The sequence below is a fragment of the Oryzias latipes genome, chromosome 6 (assembly GCF_002234675.1).
Source record: "Oryzias latipes chromosome 6, ASM223467v1".
In the NCBI taxonomy this organism is placed as follows: Eukaryota; Metazoa; Chordata; class Actinopteri; order Beloniformes; family Adrianichthyidae; genus Oryzias; species Oryzias latipes.
In genome coordinates, this window is record NC_019864.2 from 31,164,392 (window position 1) to 31,186,536 (window position 22,145).

Sequence of the window (22,145 nt, forward strand, 5' to 3'; positions counted from 1 at the left end):
GTCTGTTTTTCTGTTGCTTGTGCTTCTGGCGTGACGTGTTCTTTTCCCCGCAGCCCCACCCCCGACAGAGATGCGGCAGGTGACGGGACTGTCAGGTGAGTTCAGGCATGGCCGTCTCCATGGAGACGCATCACCTCTGACCCCCTGCTGAGCGCACAAACATCCACACGTCGTCTCCCGGCTCCATCTGTTGTCTGTGGTTTAACCCCCCCGCAGGAAGAGGGGGCCGGTGGCCTACGCTTCCCAGAAGCCCTGGCTGCTGAACGCCACCATCGTGGAGAACGTGACCTTTGAGATGCCCATGATAAAGTCCAGGTACGCAAAGTTTTCAAGTGAACCAAACTTCCTGTTGTTCCAAAACAAACAAAGCAAAGAAATTCATTTAAAAATGCAAAGGAGCCGTTTGGTTTTCAGGAAAACAACTGTGTTCAGTTTTTGATTGGTTAGAATCAATAGTTTGTTTTATGAACACATTTCTGTCTCCAGTCTTTGGAGGATTTTTGCTCCAAATTTTCTGTTTAGACACAAAACAACATTTGGAGTCATTTCAGGTGAAAAGTCGTTTGATTTAGTTCTTATTGTTCATTAAAACCTTTTCTTTCATTTGAATCTTTTTTGTGTTTTTGGCTGCTTCCTAAAACAAACAAACAAAAAAAACACATTTGACTTAACCCTTGTGCTATCCTATGGGGTCCAGATGACCCCCCCCCCCCCCCCCCTTCCATTGACGTGTTCTCCCTACCATGACAAAGGTGGATAAAGGTGGAAAGATTTCATGTAATCTATGGACACCAGTGAAGATAACAAATCATTGAAGAAAAAAGGTTCAGAGCACTGTCTAGTGGGTCTAGATGACCCAACTCCCAATGTTAAAGTGCCTAGGATAGAACAAGGGTTACAAGTTGTTGTTTTCTCCAGAGGCAAATCTGATTTTCTTCTGCTGACGTCACTTCATTTAATGAAAGTAAAAAATCCAGAGGACTTTTGATGATAGTAGGAAGTTAAACCAGAATGCCAGGATTTGTTTATTTGTGGGTCTGTTTGTTTGTTTGTTTGTTTTCTTCATGTTTGAGATTGCTGCTTTGTAACTGAATCCTTTTAAAGTGTTAATAAATAAAAAAGGGTGAAATCTTCAAAACGAGGAAGACTCTGCAGAGAAAATCCTCGTTAAATTTCAACCTAATAAACGTGAATGATGGAAAATGGAACCAGAACAAATGTTGATGTGGACGCAGGTCTGTGGACCTACAGCTGATCTGGGGGGTTTTCCAGGAAGCAGGTTTAAACTAGCCTGACTACCAGATTAAGATCAAATGATCCTTTTATCATGTGTGCTTTTATTTTGTAGAGCTGCAGAGCACAGCAGCTTTTAGGTCACCTGGACACCGTTTTTGTAGCTGAAGGCGTCCACTCTGTCCCCTTAACCCCTTTTCCCAAACTTTTCCTGCGATGGAACCGTCCTGGCCGTGTTGGCAGCGTGCGGCGCTGTAACGGCGCGCGTGGCGGTCGACCATCAGTGATCTCCACCTGCTTGTGTCTGCAGGTACAACGCTGTGATCGAGGCCTGCTCCCTGCAGCCCGACATCGACATCCTTCCACAGGGGGACCAGACGGAGGTCGGGGAGCGGGTCAGTGTCACACTGCATGAAGCCGGGTGTCCCGGGCCGTCCCGGGCCGTCCCGGGCCGTGCTGGCGTCTTCCTGATGGTTTCCTCGTGTCTCTGCTGCAGGGCATCATCCTGTCAGGAGGACAGAAGCAGAGGATCAGCGTGGCCAGAGCGCTGTACCAGCAGACCAACGTGGTGTTTCTGGTAACTCATCCTTCATGTTTGCAGGATTATGATGACGCTAAAGTGTCACTTTATGTCTTTACGTGAAGAATCAATGCTCTTTAATGTACACAACCTGGTGGGGTTTGCTTCACAATAAAAGACAGGAATTCCTTCAAAAGAAAACAAACACATTTTCAGGAAGTGTTTCCCAGAATCCCTTTGGATATTTTCCGGAGAGAAAACTACAAATCCACTGAAGCCATGCAAAGACGCATAGACTTCATGTCAACAGGACATTTTTAATGTAAACTTTTTTTTTTCATTTTGGCTTTCAGTGAAATTCAGTGGATTCATGAGGAAATAAAATCAAATAAACTGCTTTGTAAAATTTCATTTTTTCATTTTCGTTAAAATATTTGTAAAAACTCTAAAACATTATATAAATGTTAAATACATTTTAAAGCAAATGTCATTTGTGAATTGAAATGTCATCATTTCCTTTTCCTTTTCTTTGAATATCTAATGATGTATTTCAGATTTACATTAGATACATTGATCCAGAGATGCTGCAGAAAAAGGATGTTTTTCTCTAAATAAAATGTTTTTAGTGTTTTCTGGTGAATACGGATGAATATTTCTTTCTTCCAGGATGACCCGTTTTCTGCTCTGGACATCCACCTGAGTGACCATCTGATGCAGGACGGCATCCTGAAGATGCTCAGGGAGGAGAAGAGGACGGTGGTGCTGGTCACACACAAACTGCAGTACCTGCCGCATGCAGACTGGGTGAGACTCGGATGGACGCTGCGGCTGCGGCTGCAGCTGCGGCTGCGGAGCCTCTCGACGCAGTCCTGCATTCTCTCACCTTCGTTTTATGTGGCAGATTATCGCCATGAAAGAGGGAACCATCCAGACGGAGGGGACTCTGAAGGACATCCAGAAGTCTGAACCCGAGCTCTTCGAGCAGTGGAAGACGCTGATGCACAGGCAGGACCAGGAGTTTCAGACGGTGAGACCAGCTTCCTGAGACGTTTGGGACGGTCCCGCTCTGCCGCAGACTCACATCACCTGAGGGTTTGTTTTTCAGGAGACCGTGACGGAGACCATGACGGATCTGGAGAGGAAAAACCTGCGGAGGGCCATGTACTCCAGAGAGGCTGCCAAGACGGAGGAAGACGAGGAAGGTGAGTGAGGAAGAGGCCGGTGGAGCATCTGCTGACCTGAGCAGCGGCTCCACGGCGGTGCTTCCTTTCTTTAAACTCTCCCGGCTGCCCTCTTGATCTGTTGTGTCGTCTCTCTCGTGTTGCCGGCTCTTTGGGGTGGAGTTGTGCGACGACAGGTGCCATCCAACAGGTGTGGTCAGAACGCACGCTATAAAAGAGACCAACGCTGAAGAAAAACGTAGACGTGAGAGCCTCCATCACAGACTCTCCTCGTTTAGACTCCTCCTCCTCATTTAGACGCCTCCTCCTCGTTTAGGCGCCTCCTCCTCGTTTAACGCCTCCTCCTCGTTTAGACTCCTCCTCCTCGTTTAGACGCCTCCTCCTCGTTTAGACTCCTCCTCCTTATTTAGACGCCTCCTCCTCGTTTAGGCGCCTCCTCCTTGTTTAGGCGCCTCCTCCTCGTTTAGACGCCTCCTCCTCTAAAGACTCCTCCTCCTCATTTAGACGCCTCCTCCTCGTTTAGGCGCCTCCTCCTCGTTTAGACGCCTCCTCCTCGTTTAGGCGCCTCCTCCTCGTTTAGGCGCCTCCTCCTCGTTTAGACTCCTCCTCCTCGTTTAGGCACCTCCTCGTTTTGACTCCTCCTCCTCATTTAGACGCCTCCTCCTCGTTTAGGCACCTCCTCCTCGTTTAGACTCCTCCTCCTCATTTAGACGCCTCCTCCTCGTTTAGGCGCCTCCTCTTTTAGATGCCTCATGGTTTAGATGCCTCCTAATTTAGACGCCTCCTTGTCGTTTATGTGCCTACTCGTTTAGACGCCTCCTCCTCGTTAAACGCCTCCTCCTCGTTTAAGGCCTCCTCCTCGTTTAGACGCCTCCTCCTCGTTTAGACGCCTCATCCTCTTTTAGAAGCCTCCTCCTTGTTTGGACACCTCCTCCTCGTTTAGGCGCCTCCTCTTTTAGATACCTCCTCCTCGTTTAGACGCCTCCTCCTCGTTTACACTCCTCCTCGTTAAGAATCCTCCTCCTCGTTTGGACGCCTCCTCGTGTAGACGCCTTCTCCTCGTTTATACTCCTCCTCCTCGTTAAGACGCCTCCTCCTCGTTAAACGCCTCCTCCTCGTTAAACGCCTCCTCCTCGTTTAGGCGCCTCCTCCTCGTTTAGACTCCTCCTCCTCATTTAGACGCCTCCTCCTCGTTAAGGCGCCTCCTCCTCGTTTAGACTCCTCCTCCTCATTTAGACGCCTCCTCCTCGTTTAGGCGCCTCCTCCTCGTTTAGACTCCTCCTCCTCGTTTAGGCGCCTCCTCCTCGTTTAGACGCCTCCTCCTCGTTTAGGCGCCTCCTCCTCATTTAGGCGCCTCCTCCTCGTTTAGGCGCCTCCTCCTCGTTTAGACTCCTCCTCCTCGTTTAGGCACCTCCTCGTTTAGACTCCTCTTCCTCATTTAATTGCCTCCTCCTCGCTTAGACTCCTCCTCCTCGTTTAGGCGCCTCCTCCTTGTTTAGACTCCTCCTCCTCATTTAGACGCCTCCTCCTCGTTTAGGCGCCTCCTCCTCGTTTAGACGCCTCCTCCTCGTTTAGGCGCCTCCTCCTCGTTTAGGCGCCTCCTCCTCGTTTAGACTCCTCCTCCTTGTTTAGGCACCTCCTCGTTTAGACTCCTCCTCCTCATTTAGACGCCTCCTCCTCGTTTAGGCGCCTCCTCCTCGTTTAGACTCCTCCTCCTCATTTAGACGCCTCCACCTCGTTTAGGCGCCTCCTCTTTTAGATGCCTCATGGTTTAGATGCCTCCTAATTTAGACGCCTCCTTGTCGTTTATGCGCCTCCTCCTCGTTTACACTCCTCTTCGTTAAGAATCCTCCTCCTCGTTTGGACGCCTCCTCGTGTAGACGCCTTCTCCTCGTTTAAACGCCTCCTCCTCGTTTAGACGCCTCCTCCTCGTTTAGACGCCTCCTCTTTGGTAAGTGTCCTCCTCCTCGTTTGGACGCCTCCTCGTTTAGACTCCTCCACCTCGTTTAGACGCCTCTTCCTCGTTTAGACGCCTCCTCCTTGTTTATACTCCTCCTCCTCGTTAAGACGCCTCCTCCTCGTTAAACGCCTCCTCCTCGTTAAACGCCTCCTCCTCGTTAAACGCCTCCTCCTCGTTTAGACGCCTCCTCCTCGTTTAGACGCCTCATCCTCTTTTAGACGCCTCCTCCTCGTTTGGACACCTCCTCCTCGTTTAGGCGCCTACTCTTTTAGATACCTCCTCCTCGTTTAGACGCCTCCTCCTCGTTTACACTCCTCCTCGTTAAGAATCCTCCTCCTCGTTTGGACGCCTCCTCTTGTAGACGCCTTCTCCTCGTTTAGACGCCTCCTCCTCGTTTAGACGCCTCCTCCTCGTTTATACTCCTCCTCCCCGTTAAGACGCCTCCTCCTCGTTAAACGCCTCCTCCTCGTTAAACGCCTCCTCCTCGTTTAGGCGCCTCCTCCTCGTTTAGACTCCTCCTCCTCATTTAGACGCCTCCTCCTCGTTTAGGCGCCTCCTCCTCGTTTAGACTCCTCCTCCTCGTTTAGGCGCCTCCTCCTCGTTTAGACTCCTCCTCCTCATTTAGACGCCTCCTCCTCTTTTAGGCGCCTCCTCCTCGTTAAGACGCCTCCTCCTCATTTAGGCGCCTCCTCCTCCTTTAGGCGCCTCCTCCTCGTTTAGACTCCTCCTCCTCGTTTAGACTCCTCCTCCTCATTTAGACGCCTCCTCCTCGTTTAGGCGCCTCCTCCTCGTTTGGACGCCTCCTCCTCATTTAGACGCCTCAACCTCGTTTAGGCGCCTTCTCTTTTAGATCCCTCATGGTTTAGATGCCTCCTAATTTAGACGCCTCCTTGTCGTTTATGCGCCTCCTCGTTTAGACGCCTCCTCCTCGTTTAGACGCCTCATCTTCTTTTAGAAGCCTCTTCCTCGTTTGGACACCTCCTCCTCGTTTAGGCGCCTCCTCTTTTAGATACCTCCTCCTCGTTTAGACGCCTCCTCCTCGTTAAGAATCCTCCTCCTCGTTTAGACGCCTCCTCTTTGGTAAGTGTCCTCCTCCTCGTTTGGACGCCTCCTCGTTTAGACTCCTCCTCCTCGTTTAGACGCCTCTTCCTCGTTTAGACGCCTCCTCCTTGTTTATTCTCCTCCTCCTCGTTAAGACGCCTCCTCCTCGTTAAACGCCTCCTCCTCGTTTAGACGCCTCCTCCTCGTTTAGTTGCCACATCCTCTTTTAGACGCCTCCTCCTCGTTTAGACACCTCCTCCTCGTTTAGGCGCCTCCTCTTTTAGATACCTCCTCCTCGTTTAGACACCTCCTCGTTTACACTCCTCCTCGTTAAGAATCCTCCTCCTCCTTTGGACGCCTCCTCGTGTAGACGCCTTCTCCTCGTTTAGATGCCTCCTCCTCGTTTAGACGCCTCCTCCTCGTTTAGACGCCTCCTCCTCGTCTAGACGCCTCCTCTTTGGTAAGTGTCCTCATCCTCGTTTGGACGCCTCCTCGTTTAGACTCCTCCTCCTCGTTTAGACGCCTCTTCCTCGTTTAGACGCCTCCTCCTTGTTTATACTCCTCCTCCTCGTTAAGACGCCTCCTCCTCGTTTAGACGCCACCTCGTTTAGACTCCTCCTTCTCGTTTGGACGCCTCCTCGTTTAGACTCCTCCTCCTCGTTTAGACACCTCCTCCTCGTTTAGGTGCCTCCTCTTTTAGATACCTCCTCGACGTTTAGACGCCTCCTCCTCGTTTACACTCCTCCTCCTCGTTAAGAATCTTCCTCCTCGTTTGGACACCTCCTCGTGTAGACGCCTTCTCCTCGTTTAGACGCCTCCTTCTCGTTTAGACGCCTCCTCCTCGTTTAGACGCCTCCTCTTCGTTTAGACGTCTCTTCCTAGTTTAGACGCCTCCTCTTTGGTTAGAGTCTTCCTCCTCGTTTGGACGCCTCCTCGTTTAGAAGCCTCCTCCTCGTTTAGACGCCTCCTCCTCCTTGTTTATACTCCTCCTCCTCGTTAAGATGCCTCCTCCTCGTTTGGACGCCTCCTCCTCGTTTAGACGCCTCCTCCTCGTTTAGACGCCTTCTCCTCGTTTAGACGCCTCCTCCTCGTTTAGACGCCTCCTCCTCGTTTAGACGCCTCCTCCTCGTTTAGACGTCTCCTCCTCGTTTAGACTCCTCCTCTTTGGTTAGAGTCCTCCTCCTCGTTTGGACGCCTCCTCGTTTAGAATCCTCCTCCTCGTTTAGACGCCTCTTCCTCGTTTAGACACCTCCTCCTTGTTTATACTCCTCCTCCTCGTTAAGACGCCTCCTCCTCGTTTAGACGCCACTTCGTTTAGACTCCTCCTTCTCGTTTGGACGCCTCCTCGTTTAGACTCCTCCTCCTCGTTTACACTCCTCCTCCTCGTTAAGAATCTTCCTCCTCGTTTGGACGCCTCCTCGTGTAGACGCCTTCTCCTCGTTTAGACGTCTCCTCCTCGTTTAGACGCCTCCTCCTCGTTTAGACGCCTCCTCCTCGTTTAGACGTCTCCTCCTCGTTTAGACGCCTCCTCTTTGGTTAGAGTCCTCCTCCTCGTTTGGACGCCTCCTCGTTTAGAAGCCTCCTCCTCGTTTAGACGCCTCCTCCTTGTTTATACTCCTCCTCCTCGTTAAGATGCCTCTTCCTCGTTTGGACAACTCCTCGTTTAGAATCCTCCTCCTCGTTAAGACGCCTCTTCCTCGTTTAGACACCTCCTCCTTGTTTATACTCCTCCTCCTCGTTTAGACGCTTCCTCCTCGTTTAGACGCCTCTTTGTTTAGACCCCTCCTCCTCCTTTAGATGCCTCCTCCTCGTTTAGTTGCCTCCTCCTCGTTTAGTCGCCTTCTCCTCGTTTAGACTCCACCTCCTCGTTTAGACGCCTCCCCTCCTTTAGACCCCCTCCTCCTCGTTTGGACCCCCCCCCTCGTTTAGGCGCCTCCTCTTTTAGATGCCTCCTCCTCGTTTAGGCGCCTCCTCTTTTAGATGGCCCCTCCTCGTTTAGACGCCTCCTCCTCGTTTAGATTCCTCCTTCTCGTTAAGACTCCTCCTCCTCGTTTAGACGCCTCCTCCTCGTCTAGATGCCTCCTCATCGTTTAGACGCCTTCTCCTCGTTTAGGCGCCTCCTCCTCCTCGTTTAGACGCCTCCTCTTCGTTTAGACACCTTCTCCTCGTTTAGAAGCCTCCTCCTCGTTTAGACTCCTCCTCCTCGTTTAGACGCCTCATCCTCTTTTAGACGCCTCCTCCTCCTTTGGACACCTCCTCCTCGTTTAGGCGCCTCCTCTTTTAGATACCTCCTCCACGTTTAGACGCCTCCTCCTCGTTTACACTCCTCCTCCTCGATAAGAATCTTCCTCCTCGTTTGGACGCCTCCTCGTGTAGACGCCTTCTCCTCGTTTAGACGCCTCCTCCTCGTTTCGACGCCTCCTCCTCGTTTAGACGCCTCCTCCTCGTTTAGACGCCTCCTCCACGTTTAGACGCCTCCTCCACGTTTAGACGTCTCCTCCTCGTTTAGACGCCTCCTCTTTGGTTAGAGTCCTCCTCCTCGTTTGGAAGCCTCCTCCTCGTTAAGATGCCTCCTCCTCGTTTAGACGCCTCCTCTTTGGTTAGAGTCCTCCTCCTCGTTTGGACGCCTCCTCGTTTAGACTCGTCCTCCTCGTTTAAACGCCTCTTCCTCGTTTAGACGCCTCCTCTTGTTTATACTCCTCCTCCTCGTTAAGATGCCTCCTCCTCGTTTAGACCCTTCCTCCTCGTTTAGACGCCTCCTCTTTGGTTAGAGTCCTCCTCCTTGTTTGGACGCCTCCTCTTTTAGACTCCTCCTCCACGTTTAGACGCCTCTTCCTCGTTTAGACGCCTCCTCCTTATTTACACTCCTCCTCATCGTTTAGACGCTTCCTCCTCGTTTAGACGCCTCCTCTTCTTTTAGACCCTTCCTCCTCGTTTGGACACCCCCCCTCGTTTAGGCGCCTCCTCTTTTAGATGCCTCCTCCTCGTTTAGGCGCCTCCTCTTTTAGATGGCCCCTCCTCGTTTAGACGCCTCCTCCTCGTTTAGACTCCTCCTCCTCGTTAAGACTCCTCCTCCTCGTTTAGACGCCTCCTCCTCGTTTATACGCCTTCTCCTCGTTTAGACTCCTCCTCCTCGTTTAGATGCCTCCTCCTCGTTTTGACGCCTCCTCCTCGTTTGGACGCCTCCTCCTGTCCCCTGAACAGCAGCATCTCGACCTTCACATCCTCTTCTGCTTCGCTCTGCCTCCATCATGGCTGATCCTCCCAGATGCCTTCAGCCTCACTTTCTGCGTGAAGCGTTTAGTCTTTGACATCACTCCTGAGGTCAGAGGTCATTCTCTAAAGCGCCCCTACCGTCATTAGCATCTGCCTGCATTTGGTAACCCGTAGCTTCCTCCCTCTGGGATCCGTCCTTTGATGGAACGTCATGTTTGCAGCCTTCTCCAGAGTTGGAGGTCAGGCAGCTGAGGAAGAAGAGCTGTAGAGGTGAAGAGGAAGAGAAGGAGGAGAAAAAAGTTTCTGACAGAATTAAAAACTAATTTATTGAAAATAACAATTTAAATAAAAGGGACTGTTCAGCTGGTCAAAAGTTTCAGATCTTTGAAAGACAGGATTAGTAAAAGGATTTTCCTGTCAGGTGTCTTCATGGCAAACGCCAAAACCCCCCAGTTTGTTTGACCGACAGGACTGTTGAGCTCACAGGAAACTGATCATAATGTTTCCCATTTTTTATTGTTGCTGTTTTAATTGTGATCTTTTTGGTGTTGAGTGACATTTTATTGTGATTTGCACTTCAGGGCCACCGTAGTTTTATTCAAATGAAACCTTTGCTCAGGATAAAGAAGAGCAACGACCTAAAAAGAAACACAGAAAAGAAGAAATTCATCCTAACATTAAAAAAATCTGTCAGTGAAATATTTTTCTGATCTGAAAAGTAATAATTTGATGAAGGTTTTTGATCAATAATAGATCCCAAGTTCCCAGTTTTTACGGAGTGGAAGAAGCGGGTTCATCCTGACGCACAGAGATTCCTTCTTTCTTGTTGGCAGAGGAATCTATGGAGAGCGAGGACGACGACAACCTGTCCCAGGTGATGCGTCAGCGCGCCACCATCCCCTGGCGCTCCTGCGGCGCCTACCTGTCCTCTGCCGGGCCGCTGCTGCTGTCACTGCTGCTGCTCTCCCAGCTGCTCAAGCACTCGCTCATGGTCGCCATCGACTACTGGCTGGCCCGCTGGACCTCCCACGTCATCTCGGCCAAGGCGGACGGCTCGCCTCGCAACTGCTCTGCTGCCACTCAGGTGAGCGGCTGAATAATTGTCTGCGGATGGGTCTGATGACCCACTGATGACCTCCACCCGAGGCGCTGCTGGTCATCAGTAAGAGAGCTGCTTCACCTTAAAGCATTTAGAGAACATGAAAGAAGCTGTGGTGAAGGAGGTTCTTCAGATCGTCTTAATGTCTTTACATGAATGTAAAGCTCAGAAATGTGGTTATTTAATGGAGCTATTTGGGAAAATATTCATCTGAATGGAAGATCCCGCCCCAACATGTGTGTTTGTGTGTCATTGTGTTCATGAATTGTTTGTTCAATGTTCATATTTTGGTGTATTTGAACAAAGAAAAGTGTCAAACATAAAGTCTGGATCTGCTGGGCGGAGCTCCGTCCACAGTGCCCCCGCTGCAGATTCAGACATTTAGGTTGTGTCTGAATTCCCCCCCCTAACCCCTAACTACTGAAAAACTATACAGTGCAGGACAATGTAGAGCCCTGAAATTTAAAAGCAATTCAGACGCCACGCTCACTACTTTTATTTGTTAACGGCGAATAGGACGTCATTGATTTCATGAAGATAAAATTGAATTAATATGAGCGTTTTAGGATGATTATTAATGAATCCACTGTCTTCTGAAGATAAAAACATGAACGGTTTATTAAAAAAATACATTTAGACACAATTCTTTGGCAAAAATTGTTCAGACGCAATGCATTGTGGTCGATATTCCCCGATCTAGTGAGCATCAACGCACACTGATTTCTCGCAGAGACTTCTAGGAACTTTCTAGGACTCTGGATTTTGGAATTGTAGATTCAGACAGACTAGAAAATGGGGAACACGTTATAAAGTGGACTATGTAGTGAGCAGGGAAGGAATTTGGACACAAGCTTAGACTGTGGTTAGGATCTGGGTCGAGTTTCTCTGCTGCTGCTGCGTCTGCGTCTGCTGGTGCTGCGTCTGCAGCTGCTGCTGCGTCTGCAGCTGCTGCTGCTGCTGCGTCTGCAGCTGCGCGGTCCTCGGGTTTGTGTTTTCATGAAATCTGACCCTAAAGGTGTCCTCGGCTCCGTCTGGGACGTCCCTCTGAGGCGCCGTGACGGTCCTCAGGTTCAGCTGCGGCTCTCCAGTGTCACGTAGCAGCTTCCCCTCTTACATCACCATGGCAACCCGTGATGGAAACAGAAGCCGCTCTAAACAGAATCAGCTTACAGGAAGAGAGATGAAGACGTTGTGAAGAATTCGTCCACCGTCTCCTCCAGGAACTCCTTCCAGAATCTGGTCTTGCACACACAGCTCCGCCGGTAGAGGATGCTGGTTTTCATAAATGGGTTTGAGTCTCTCTGAGTTCAGACTCTGATATGTTGAAATGTTTTCTAAACGTGTAGAAAAGCCTGGCAGGAAAACACGGATCAGTGTCGGACGTCGGTTGAGCGACACAAGCTGCAGATGAAACTTGTTGGATACCAGCAGATTACTGGATTCACTGGATTACATGAATTTGTAGTGTAATGTGTTCTGAGGGGTGACAGTGGGAGGAAAACGCCCCCTAAATGTTGAGAGGGGGGGGGGGTTATAGGTGTCTACTGTCATCGGCTCAGAGAAGACAGGAAACGAGGTGAACATCTGTCAACCATCGCATCTCCTCATGTTTCCGTGGTTCTGATGCTTCCGTCTCCCGTGTTCTCCGTGCGTCTCTGCTGCAGCGGCCGCCGCCGTGTTTGGGTTAATCAGGTGTCTGTGCAGAGCAGACGTGCAGGAATCCGCAGGCGGAGCTTCGTGTCCACGGAGGTTATATTTGGAAGGAGAGCCTCGTCATTCGCGCCCGCAGGTCACAGCAGCTGCTGGCAGCGGAACGCCGCTGCTCATGGCGGCAGGGCGCGCTCGTGCACAGGCAGGTCAGATGAAGGGCTCAGACAGTCGGTCTGACCACGCACGTGCACATAAACACGTGCACAGCTGAGTGCACGTGAAAAGGTGTTTGAATTCCAAGCACGTCCTGCTTGGCAGAAGTCCTGAGGCTCTAAGCCTCGTTCTCTGAGCTCTGGACGGATCCACACTGGAACCTCATGAGTCCTGCTCATGGATCAGACATGATTGGATCAGACTGGATCAGATCAGACCGGATCAGATCAGACTGGATCTCCACACAATGTTGAAGAAAAGCTGACAGGATTGAGGGAAATCTGGGATCATTTCTGATCTCATTTGAGATCCAGAAACTGATTCTTTTATTTGAAGTTTTTTAAATTCAGTTGTTTTTCTCCTGCAGACTTTTTGGTAATGTGTTCTGGGTTTCCGGGTCAGAACCGTCTGCTCTGTGGGTCTGTTGTTGTTGGAATCTGTTGACGATCTACTCGGCCGTCTCATTTTCCTAAAGAGGTTTGTGTCGCTGCTGCTGACTTGGACCAACAGATGATTTGAGAAAAATATGATGAAACCAAATTTGGTAATCATGAAAATAAAGATTCAAACATGGATCCTAACTGAAGTTACAATGAAATGAAGCCTGAGACGTAAAACGTTGGTGTTTTAGTTTCACAGGTTTATTTTCATGATGCAGTTGAATTATTTCCACTGAAGTAAACCGTGACTGACTGAAAAATGCTATGTGGTTCCTCTAACTTCAGTTATTTCAGGTCTAAAGAGGCTTCAATCTGGAAGTCAAAGGTTGGCCTTTGGAAATCAATCGTTTTTTGTGCCACATTTTCCGGAATGAGAAAGGCATAAATTCTTTTTGTGACAAAGAAACTGAAAATATTAAAGGTTAGCATAAAGGCTGAAAAGATCTGAGCAGAACCTCTGGGGAGGGTTGGTTCTGGAGCGAACCAGCAGACATTTCCTTGATGGTTCAGCTGCTGAACCAGCAGCCGGAGCTGCAGCCGTGTCTTCTGCTAACTGCGTGTCTGCGTGTCTGCAGGACTGCAGCTTCAGCCACGCCTGGTACCTGTCCGTCTTCAGCGTGCTCTGCTGCCTCGGCATCGTCCTCTGCCTCGCCACCTCCGTGGCCGTGGAGTGGACGGGCCTCGCGGCGGCCAAGGAGCTCCACCACGGCCTGCTCAACAAGATCATCCTGGCCCCCATGAGGTGATGTGGGGGGTGGGGGGCGCCTCGTGACTCCTGCTGCTTGTTTGCTGCTTAAACACATCTGTCAAAAGCGGCGGCGGCGCTCCTCTTTTAGCCTCATTACTCGCAGCACCATCTGCTTCACCTTCCTGTGCTGAACACACACGAGCACATGACACGTTCACCTGTGCACCTGTGCGTGCACTCACATGCACAGGGGGGGCAGCTGCACTTTATGGTTTGGTTTTAGAGCATACATCTCCACTGAACATGTTTTTATCTGTTAGAGAAGCCGCAGCGTTTTACATCCTCCTCATCCGGATGATATGTAGTTAACAGACTCAGGGGTCGTGACCTTTCATGGAAACGCCGACTCTTACTCTTCGCTGCACCCGTCTCTCTGCTGCAGGCTCTTCGAGACGACGCCGCTCGGCAGCATCCTCAACCGCTTCTCCACGGACACCAACACCATCGACCAGCACATCCCCACCACGCTGGAGTGCCTCTCCCGCTCCACCCTGCTCTGCGTCTCCGCCATGGCCGTCATCTCCTACGTCACGCCCGTCTTCCTGATCGCCCTTCTACCGCTGGCTGTCACCTGCTACTTCATCCAGAAATACTTCCGCGTGGCGTCCAGGTGAGCCGGAAAGGGCGGCGCCGTGTCAGAGCGTCCCGTCTCTGTTTGCTGCTGGACTGAGGGTTTGAGGCCTTTGCTCTGTCTGCCGCTCAGGGACCTGCAGCAGCTGGAGGACAGCACCCAACTGCCCCTGCTGTCCCACTTCTCTGAGACGGTGGAAGGACTCCCCACCATAAGAGCCCTCAGGTGAGGACGTCCTGTAGAGATGGAGCTTTAGAAACTCAAATGATGAAGGTTTCAGTCTGAAAAATCTACATAAAATCCTGAACTGACTGAGTTATATATCAATTATTTAAACTAGTAATAATTAGGAATAAAGATCAATAAAATAAGTTCTAAAAAGTGACACATTTTAAACCAGTAGAAGTTCAACATTTTTAAGTCATAAAAGGAAGAATTTATGTCTGAATTGGGACAGAAATATATAAAAATACGACAGCAGTAACTTTCCAGGTTACGTCAATCATAATCAGGTATTTCTTCTCTTCAGATTTCTGTCAGGTGGGATTTAGTTTACAGTCAAATCCTCTGATTTCATTTCCTGTTGTAGTTCAGGAGCTTTTTCTACAGGTGATCACCTGTACAGGTGTGTCTCTACCTGCATCCTAACCGTCTGTCCATGTTGTTGGACTCCGGTCCGAACAAACCGGAGCGACCGACACCGGCATGATTTCTGTTGGCAGGTACGAACCGCGCTTCAGACACCGGCTGCTGCAGTTCACGGACGCCAACAACATCGCCTCGCTCTTCCTCACGGCGGCCAACCGGTGGCTGGAGGTCCGCATGGTAAGAACCTGCCTGCCGCTCTGATCCAGAACCCTGAGACCGGTTCTGGTCCAGAACACACAGAGCGGTTCTGGGCTGATGAGCAAAGATGACGTGACATCCTTGTCTTTTGGTTGGACTTTTGCAGAGGACGCCACCTAGACATGCTCCTTTTGTGTGTGTGTGCATGTGTGTGTGCAGGTGTGTGTGTGCATGTGTGTGGGTGTGTGTGCGTGCATGTGTGTGTGTGCATGTGTGTGCGTGTGCGTGCATGTGTGTGCGTGCATGTGTGTGCATGCATGTGTGTGTGTGCATGTGTGTGTGTGCATGTGTGTGTGCGTGTGTGTGCATGTGTGTGTGTGCATGTGTGTGTGTGCATGTGTGTTGCTGTAATAAACCACCCGTGTATTTTTGTGGCACAAACTGAGACCTCTTGCGTGTGTCCTGCCCCTCCCCTTGCCCCTCCCCTTGTGGCGTGTCTGCAGGAGTACATCGGGGCGTGCGTGGTGCTGGTGGCGGCCGTGGCGTCCATCAGCAGCTCTCTATACAACCAGCTGTCTCCCGGGCTGGTGGGGCTCGGCCTGACCTACGCCCTCATGGTGAGCGCGTGCGGCTCGTTTCCTTCGCGTCACGTGACGGTTTAACAAAATTAAACGTCGCTCCTCCCACATTTAGGTTAGGGCCCAGCCCACTGACAGAGGGTCTTACTCTGATTGGTCAGCCTCTTTTCAAACACGTCGGTGCTGAGAGGCGGAGTTTGACCGTCATCTCCTTTCTCAGACAGGCAGGTGGAGGTGAACCACAAACCAAAACTTCCCTCCTTCATTTCTGTCTGTGAACAATCAACTGCATCCACTGCTGCCATCCGCTGGTCCTCACCGACAGAAAGATCCGGATAAAACCAAGAAGTTTTGGTTTCAGGAACGTTTGGGTTCTAGTTTGGAAACCAGAAGTCACAAAAGCCAAAGAATCAAGCTGAGGGTCACCTGCCGATAGCCCCGCCCTCACAGGTGGAGCGTCCGAATGCTGATGATGCATAAATTTTAAATATTTACAAAAGTGAACATTGAGAAAAAGCAAAGAGGATTAAATCTTAATCTGCATAAAAACGTTAAACTTCTGAAGACGTTTATGTTGAAACTCATTGATCCTCTAAACCGGTTTGATTCTTTGGGTTTTGCTGGAACTGATTCTGTTTGTTGAACCGTTGCTGCTGAAATCATCCGCTGACGCTGAAATGCTGAAGACGTGAAAAACGGAAGCTGCAGGCGAATCCGTCCGTCTGCTGTTCTTCTGGAGTTTCAGCTCCACAGACGTGAAACTAACAGCTGAGGCTTCAGCGGCTGCAGCCTAACTCCTCCCCCTCCTCCTCCTCTCAGGTGTCCAACTACATGAACTGGATGGTGCGAAACTTGGCAGACATGGAGGTGCAGCTTGGCGCCGTCAAGAGGATTAACGGGCTCCTCAGAACTGAAGCTGAGAATTACGAGGGGCTCCTCAGTGAGTGCGCCGACGCCGACGCATGCAGTCCACTGATCTCCTCCTCCTTCATCTCTGCTCCTCCTCATCCCTGTGGGCTCCTGTTGGCTCACATGTTTATGTCCTTTAAACCCAAACTATTTCTGTCCCCTCCCTTTTATTTTCACTCTATAACTTATAATCCTGCAGTTCTGGGATGGAACCTGGAACGTATTTATGACCCGTCTGATTCTTGAGCCTCATAAACGGCGCTCCGTGTGTCTCAGCTGTGTCTCAGGTGCCGGACGGTTGGCCCCGCCACGGAGAGATCAAGATCCAGAACCTGAGCGTCCGCTACGACGCCTCGCTAAAGCCCGTGCTCAAAAACGTGAACGCGCACGTCAGCCCCGGGCAGAAGGTAAAGACGTGCACGAGGCCGGCGTGAGGCCGGCGTGAGGCTGACAGAGAAACCATCGGCTTCTCTCCACAGGTGGGGATCTGCGGCAGGACCGGGAGCGGCAAGTCCTCCTTCTCGCTGGCCTTCTTCCGCATGGTGGACATGTTTGAGGGTAAATGTTCCTGGTCACACGCAGACACTTCCACGCCCTTCCACGCCCTTCCTGCGTCTCACGCTGCCGGCTTTCTCCTTAGGCAGGATCGTGATCGACAACATCGACATCTCCAAGCTGCCTCTGCAGACCCTCAGGTCCCGGCTGTCCATCATCCTCCAAGACCCCATCCTGTTCAGCGGGACCATCCGGTAGGATGACCCCCTTCTTCTATGGGGGGGTGTTGGGGTCAGCAAAAGACTGTGTGGGGGGGGGGGACGGACAGATAGACTGAGTTCAACGAGACACATTGAGGAGAGATGCAGCCCAGATGTTTCCTCAGATATTTGAGGGATGAAGAAGAGATGCAAACATCTGTGATGACATCAGAGAAAAACTGTGTGCACGTGTGTGTGCACGTGTGTGTGCACGTGTGTGTGCACGTGTGTGTGCAGGTTCAACCTGGACCCGGAGATGAAGGCAACGGATGAGATGCTGTGGGAAGCTCTGGAGATCGCTCAGCTGAAGTCGGTGGTGAAAACGCTGCCAGGAGGTTTAGGTCAGCAGACGCTCCCTTTCCTCCTCTGCTCCTCCTCCTCCTTCCTCCTCTGCTCCTCCTCCTCCTTCCTCCTCTGCTCCTCCTTCCTCCTCCTTCCCTCATCGATACTCAGAAAGCATCAAACGAGCATCGTCTTTTTTCCCCCAGTCAGCCTCTTTCAGCAGACTGGCCCGGATCCGACTCCAGTCCGGATCCAAGAGTGTTTGCTGGTTGTAGCTTTAGCTCCTCCTCTTTGTCAGGAGAACCACAGGAGTCGTGGAGATTTCTGCTGATGCTGCAGAGAACCTCAAACTGAAGGAGATGTGACGTTTTGTAGCCGTGAGGAGGAGTTGAACAGAGCTGGTTTAACCCTTGTTCTATCCTAGGCACGTTAACGTTGGGAGTTGGGTCATCTAGACCCACTAGACAGTGCTCTGAACCTTTTTTCTTCAATGATTTGTGATCTTCACTGGTGTCCATGGATTACATGAAATCTTTCCACCTTTATCCACCTTTGTCATGGTAGGGAGAACACCTCAATGGAAAGGGGGGGGTCATCTAAGATAGCACAAGGGTTAAAACGATCCTCCTGAGATCCGATATCTGTGATGAGAAGTCTGAAGCTGAGTTTTACTACCTGTGAGTTTGACCTGAAGTAAACCTGACAACACAAACAAATCCAACGTGATCTTTACTCTGTTGAAGCTGATACTCAACATTTATGTTTTACTGTTACTTTACTCACTGTTTTGCAGAAGTGATTCATATCTGAGGGATTACAAACTCAGGATTTTATTTGCAGTAAATCTGTTTCGACCTGAAGAAAAATCTGTGTGGATGTAAACAACCAGAGAATGACGACTACCGATTGTCTGCAGACGCCATCGTGACGGAGGGCGGCGAGAACTTCAGCCAGGGCCAGCGGCAGCTCTTCTGTTTGGCCCGAGCCTTCGTGAGGAAGAGCAGCATCCTCATCATGGACGAGGCGACGGCCTCCATCGACATGGCTACGGTCAGTGCTCGAGAGAGGAGGAGAGGCGGGGAAAGAAGGAGGTGCGGAATGGAGATGCAGAAAGTTGTACCTGTTGCCTTGGCAACAGAGACCAGGAAGCACCTCTGATCCTCAACTGAAATTTAAGTTTGAATGGGAGGGGGGCAGAGAGGACATCACCTTTCATCACAAAGCCCTCCTCCTCAGAGGAGAAAGGAGGAGGGCAGAGGAGGAGCAGTGAAACGGAAGTGCAGTCGGAGCCTGAGGGGAGCAGCACCTCCCATTTCTGCACCTCCTCATGCTGCATCACAGCAGGAGCAGCAGAATCCGCTGCTTTCTTATGTAAATGGAGGTAAAGTTGAGGGAATTTAACCCCCCCATGTCTGCGTCCCACAGGAGAGCATCCTGCAGAAGGTGGTGATGACCGCTTTCGCTGACCGGACGGTGGTGACCATAGCAGTGAGTACCGGATCCATATGAACTCTGAGGGCTGCAGGAGCTGCTCCTCCTCTCAGTTCAGGAGGATCTCATGCTGGTTTGGGTCTGTGTGGTCTCTCCTCTTCTGAATGACCCCCCCTCTCCCCCCAGCATCGCGTCCACACCATCCTGAACGCCGACCTGGTGATTGTGATGAAGCGGGGGATCATCCTGGAGTACGACACGCCCCAGGCCCTGCTGGCCAGCGAGGACAGCGTCTTCGCCTCCTTCGTGCGTGCAGACAAGTAGCACCAGCAGAGGAGGAGGAGGAGGAGCACAGAGGAAGACATTCAAAGTGCAATTGCCGTGGAATCTATAGTCCCATTATTTTATACTCACGTGTATATTTGTACATAAAATTATTACTGGTTTGGTAATAAAAGACAAATAATCTCAGGTGTGTCGGCGTGTGATGGGCGGGGCTTCTCGTGGTGAGACTGGAGGGTTGGAGCTGAACTGACAGCAAAGATGCTGACATGAAAGGAAGCGCTGTGAGCGCGCTGCGCGCGCGCATGTGAGTTGGATGTTTGACAGTTCAGTGTTCTATATTTACTCCATGGATGCGCTGATGGGAGGTCTGTGGCTGCATAACTGAGCACTTCTTCTGCGCAGCTCGAGGGCTTCTTTTCCCATCATCAATCCCTTCATGCAGAAACGAGGCCGAATTCCCGCGTCTTTGTTGGAAAGACTCGTGCTCCGCAGCAGCCAGAGGGGTGGATAACGGGATAAATCGGTTAGGGGGCGGGGAGGCGTTGGCGGAAAAAACACGCGCTCAGGGAGAATCGGGTGGTGGGGGAGGGACTACCTCTCCAGCGTCTCCGTCTCACGTTACCGTGATGCAGTGAAGTCAGCAGAGTCCCGACTGCGCTGTGCGCGCGAGCCTCTTCATCCAAATGTGACCAAATCCCCCGCGTAAACGCTCCCGCTCTGACTCCCTTTGCGCAAAGGGCTGCAGGAAATGCGCGCCGACGCGCAACCGGAGCTTGGAGAGGCGGCGCAGCCACGCGCAGTCGGTCAGTGCCGTGAGTGACCACGGCAGCTGTGAGGCTGCAGGAAGATCGTCCCCGCGGGACCTCTCACTCGTGAAGCGCCTGTTCTGGAGGGGTCGCCAGGAGCGCGCGCACCTCCCTAAAAGGAGGAGTTCGGGCTCCCCGCTGCGCGTGGCGGCTGTCGAGGAGCCGGAGGACAGACTCCATCTGATCAGCCACCCGAAGGCGCGTGCGTGTCATGGGAGCGCAATGTTGTCCAGGAAAGGACTCATCCCGGATGACTACCTGCTGACGCGTTTGGCTGAGGATGTCCTGCAGCCAAAGTTTAGGGCTAAACAGGGAAAGGCGCGCTTCGTCGCCAAGAACGGAGCCTGCAACGTAGCGCACACCAACATCCGGGAACAGGGCCGGTTTCTGCAGGACGTCTTCACGACTCTGGTGGACCTGAAATGGCTCCACACGCTCGTCATCTTCACCATGTCCTTCCTGTGCAGCTGGCTCCTCTTCGGGATGATCTGGTGGCTCGTCGCTTTTGCGCACGGCGACCTGGACCGGAGAGGAGACGACTTCATCCCGTGCGTCACGGACATCCACTCCTTCTCCTCGGCTTTCCTCTTCTCCATAGAAGTCCAGGTGACCATCGGGTTCGGGGGTCGGATGATCACGGAGGAGTGCGTCTCCGCCATCATCATCCTCATCGTGCAGAACATCGTGGGTCTGGTCATCAACGCCATCATGCTGGGCTGCATCTTCATGAAAACCGCGCAGGCCAACCGGCGCGCGGAGACGCTGATCTTCAGCAAACACGCCGTCATCTCCCTCCGGAACAACAAGCTGTGCTTCATGATGCGCGTGGGAGACCTGCGCAAGAGCATGATCATCAGCGCCACCGTGCGGATGCAGGTGGTGCGGCGCAGCACCACCGACGAGGGCGAGGTGGTGCCGCTGGACCAGGTCGACATCCACCTGGATAACCCGGTGGGCACCAACGGGGTCTTCCTGGTGTCCCCCCTCATCATCTCCCACGTGATCGACAAGGACAGCCCCCTGTACGAGCTGTCCCCGTCAGACCTGCAGCACCAGCACGTGGAGGTGGTCGTGGTTCTGGAGGGGGTGGTGGAGACCACCGGCATCACCACGCAGGCGCGGACCTCCTACGTGTCGGAGGAGATCCTGTGGGGGCAGCGCTTCGTGCCCACCGTGTCGGAGGAGGACTGCCTGTACGCAGTGGACTACTCCAAGTTCGGGAACACCGTGAAGGTACCGACCCCGTGCTGCAGCGCCAAGCAGCTGGACGAGGCGGGGGGGCTGGCCCGGTTCAAGCTGAGCGAGGGCGCCGCCGCGCGGGCGTCGGTCAGAAGGCGGCGCGGCTCCGCGGGGGTCCGCAGGTCCCGGATGGAGAACCCGGCAGAAGCGTTGGTTCCGTCCCATCATGACTCAGCAAAGAAGTGAATGTAAACAAACACGAACTCAGGATGACGAAGCACAAACAGAGAGCTCTCAGGGTTCTTCCAGAACCATTTAACTAACCCTTATGCTCTCCTGGGCACTTTCCACCTTTATCCACCTTTGTCATGGTAGGAATAACACGTCAATGGAAGGGGGGGGGGGGGGGGTCATCTGGACCCCATAGGATAGCACAAGGGTTAAAGTGGGTAAAACAGAAACGGAACTCAGTTCTGTTTCGTCTTGTGGTTTTAATTTAAGTTTCTTGTTTTGGTGCATTTTGTAGGTTTGATGATGTAGTGGAGAATACAGCCACATGGCGGCGCTAGTGCTTTAATTCTGGATGATTATCAGCGCGTGCAACTTTACGTCACTAATTTACTGAAAAATATGACAAACAAAAGAACAGCTTTTCAAATAAACTGTCAGATCCCTGAAACTTGATCAACTCTGAAGGCAGAGGTTTCTTTTTAAACCCAAAGTTTTAATTTTGTTCGTGTTTGCACATTTAGGGGCGTGTTTTTGTTTTGATTGACAGGTATTTGGCCCCAGCAGAACTTCAACCAACAACGACCTGTTGATGCAGTTTGCTACAAATAAAGTTTTCCAAACAAAATGATGCAAATAAAAGCATTTTTTCCTCGCTGAAACTCTTCATCCCATCAGTCATGGTGGCGTTTTGGGACCCCCGGTTGAACATGGGGTCCTCTGCAGCGGTTCTGTTATATCTTTACCTGGACGGGTAAAACATTCGGCAAATAACTTTTTCACTGGTCGTGAAGAAGAAGAAACCAAATGTTTTGATAGAAAGCAGAAAAAAACTAGAAATTCCATTTGAATGTTAAACATATTTGTAGACTACTTTGAATGGAAAAAACGTGAATTTATTAAATGTTAAACACTTTGACAGTTTTCTGCCTTTTCTTGAAGATAAAAGAACCAAAAACGTCTCAATGATGGAACATTATGGTGTTAACATAAAGATTCTCATGTTTGTCTGTCTTCTTCACAATCATTGTGTC

General features: G+C 51.3%; 2 protein-coding genes across 5 annotated transcripts in view; both read left to right on the forward strand.

Moving 5' to 3' along the window:
* abcc8 (ATP binding cassette subfamily C member 8) overlaps positions 1–19,084 on the forward strand; it is a 52,689-nt gene extending 33,605 nt beyond the window's left edge. For all 4 annotated transcript variants that reach the window (XM_023956135.1, XM_023956138.1, XM_023956136.1 and 1 more), the window contains 21 exons: positions 54–95; positions 217–315; positions 1,544–1,628; positions 1,730–1,810; positions 2,420–2,557; positions 2,655–2,780; positions 2,859–2,955; positions 9,985–10,235; positions 13,129–13,295; positions 13,684–13,911; positions 14,005–14,097; positions 14,595–14,697; positions 15,162–15,275; positions 16,056–16,176; positions 16,422–16,552; positions 16,625–16,703; positions 16,786–16,894; positions 17,138–17,241; positions 18,099–18,232; positions 18,608–18,670; positions 18,800–19,084. In XM_023956135.1, coding sequence (XP_023811903.1) covers positions 54–95; positions 217–315; positions 1,544–1,628; positions 1,730–1,810; positions 2,420–2,557; positions 2,655–2,780; positions 2,859–2,955; positions 9,985–10,235; positions 13,129–13,295; positions 13,684–13,911; positions 14,005–14,097; positions 14,595–14,697; positions 15,162–15,275; positions 16,056–16,176; positions 16,422–16,552; positions 16,625–16,703; positions 16,786–16,894; positions 17,138–17,241; positions 18,099–18,232; positions 18,608–18,670; positions 18,800–18,937 — 2,503 coding nt within the window. In that variant the 3' untranslated portion in view covers positions 18,938–19,084. The remainder of the gene's footprint in view (positions 1–53; positions 96–216; positions 316–1,543; positions 1,629–1,729; positions 1,811–2,419; positions 2,558–2,654; positions 2,781–2,858; positions 2,956–9,984; positions 10,236–13,128; positions 13,296–13,683; positions 13,912–14,004; positions 14,098–14,594; positions 14,698–15,161; positions 15,276–16,055; positions 16,177–16,421; positions 16,553–16,624; positions 16,704–16,785; positions 16,895–17,137; positions 17,242–18,098; positions 18,233–18,607; positions 18,671–18,799) is intronic.
* Positions 19,085–19,388: 304 nt separating this feature from the next.
* kcnj11 (potassium voltage-gated channel subfamily J member 11) lies at positions 19,389–22,032 on the forward strand. Its single transcript, XM_004085638.4, has one exon. It carries the CDS (start codon positions 19,927–19,929, stop codon positions 21,127–21,129), a length of 1,203 nt encoding a protein of 400 aa, XP_004085686.2. The 5' UTR covers positions 19,389–19,926; the 3' UTR covers positions 21,130–22,032.
* The last annotated feature ends 113 nt before the right edge of the window (positions 22,033–22,145 follow it).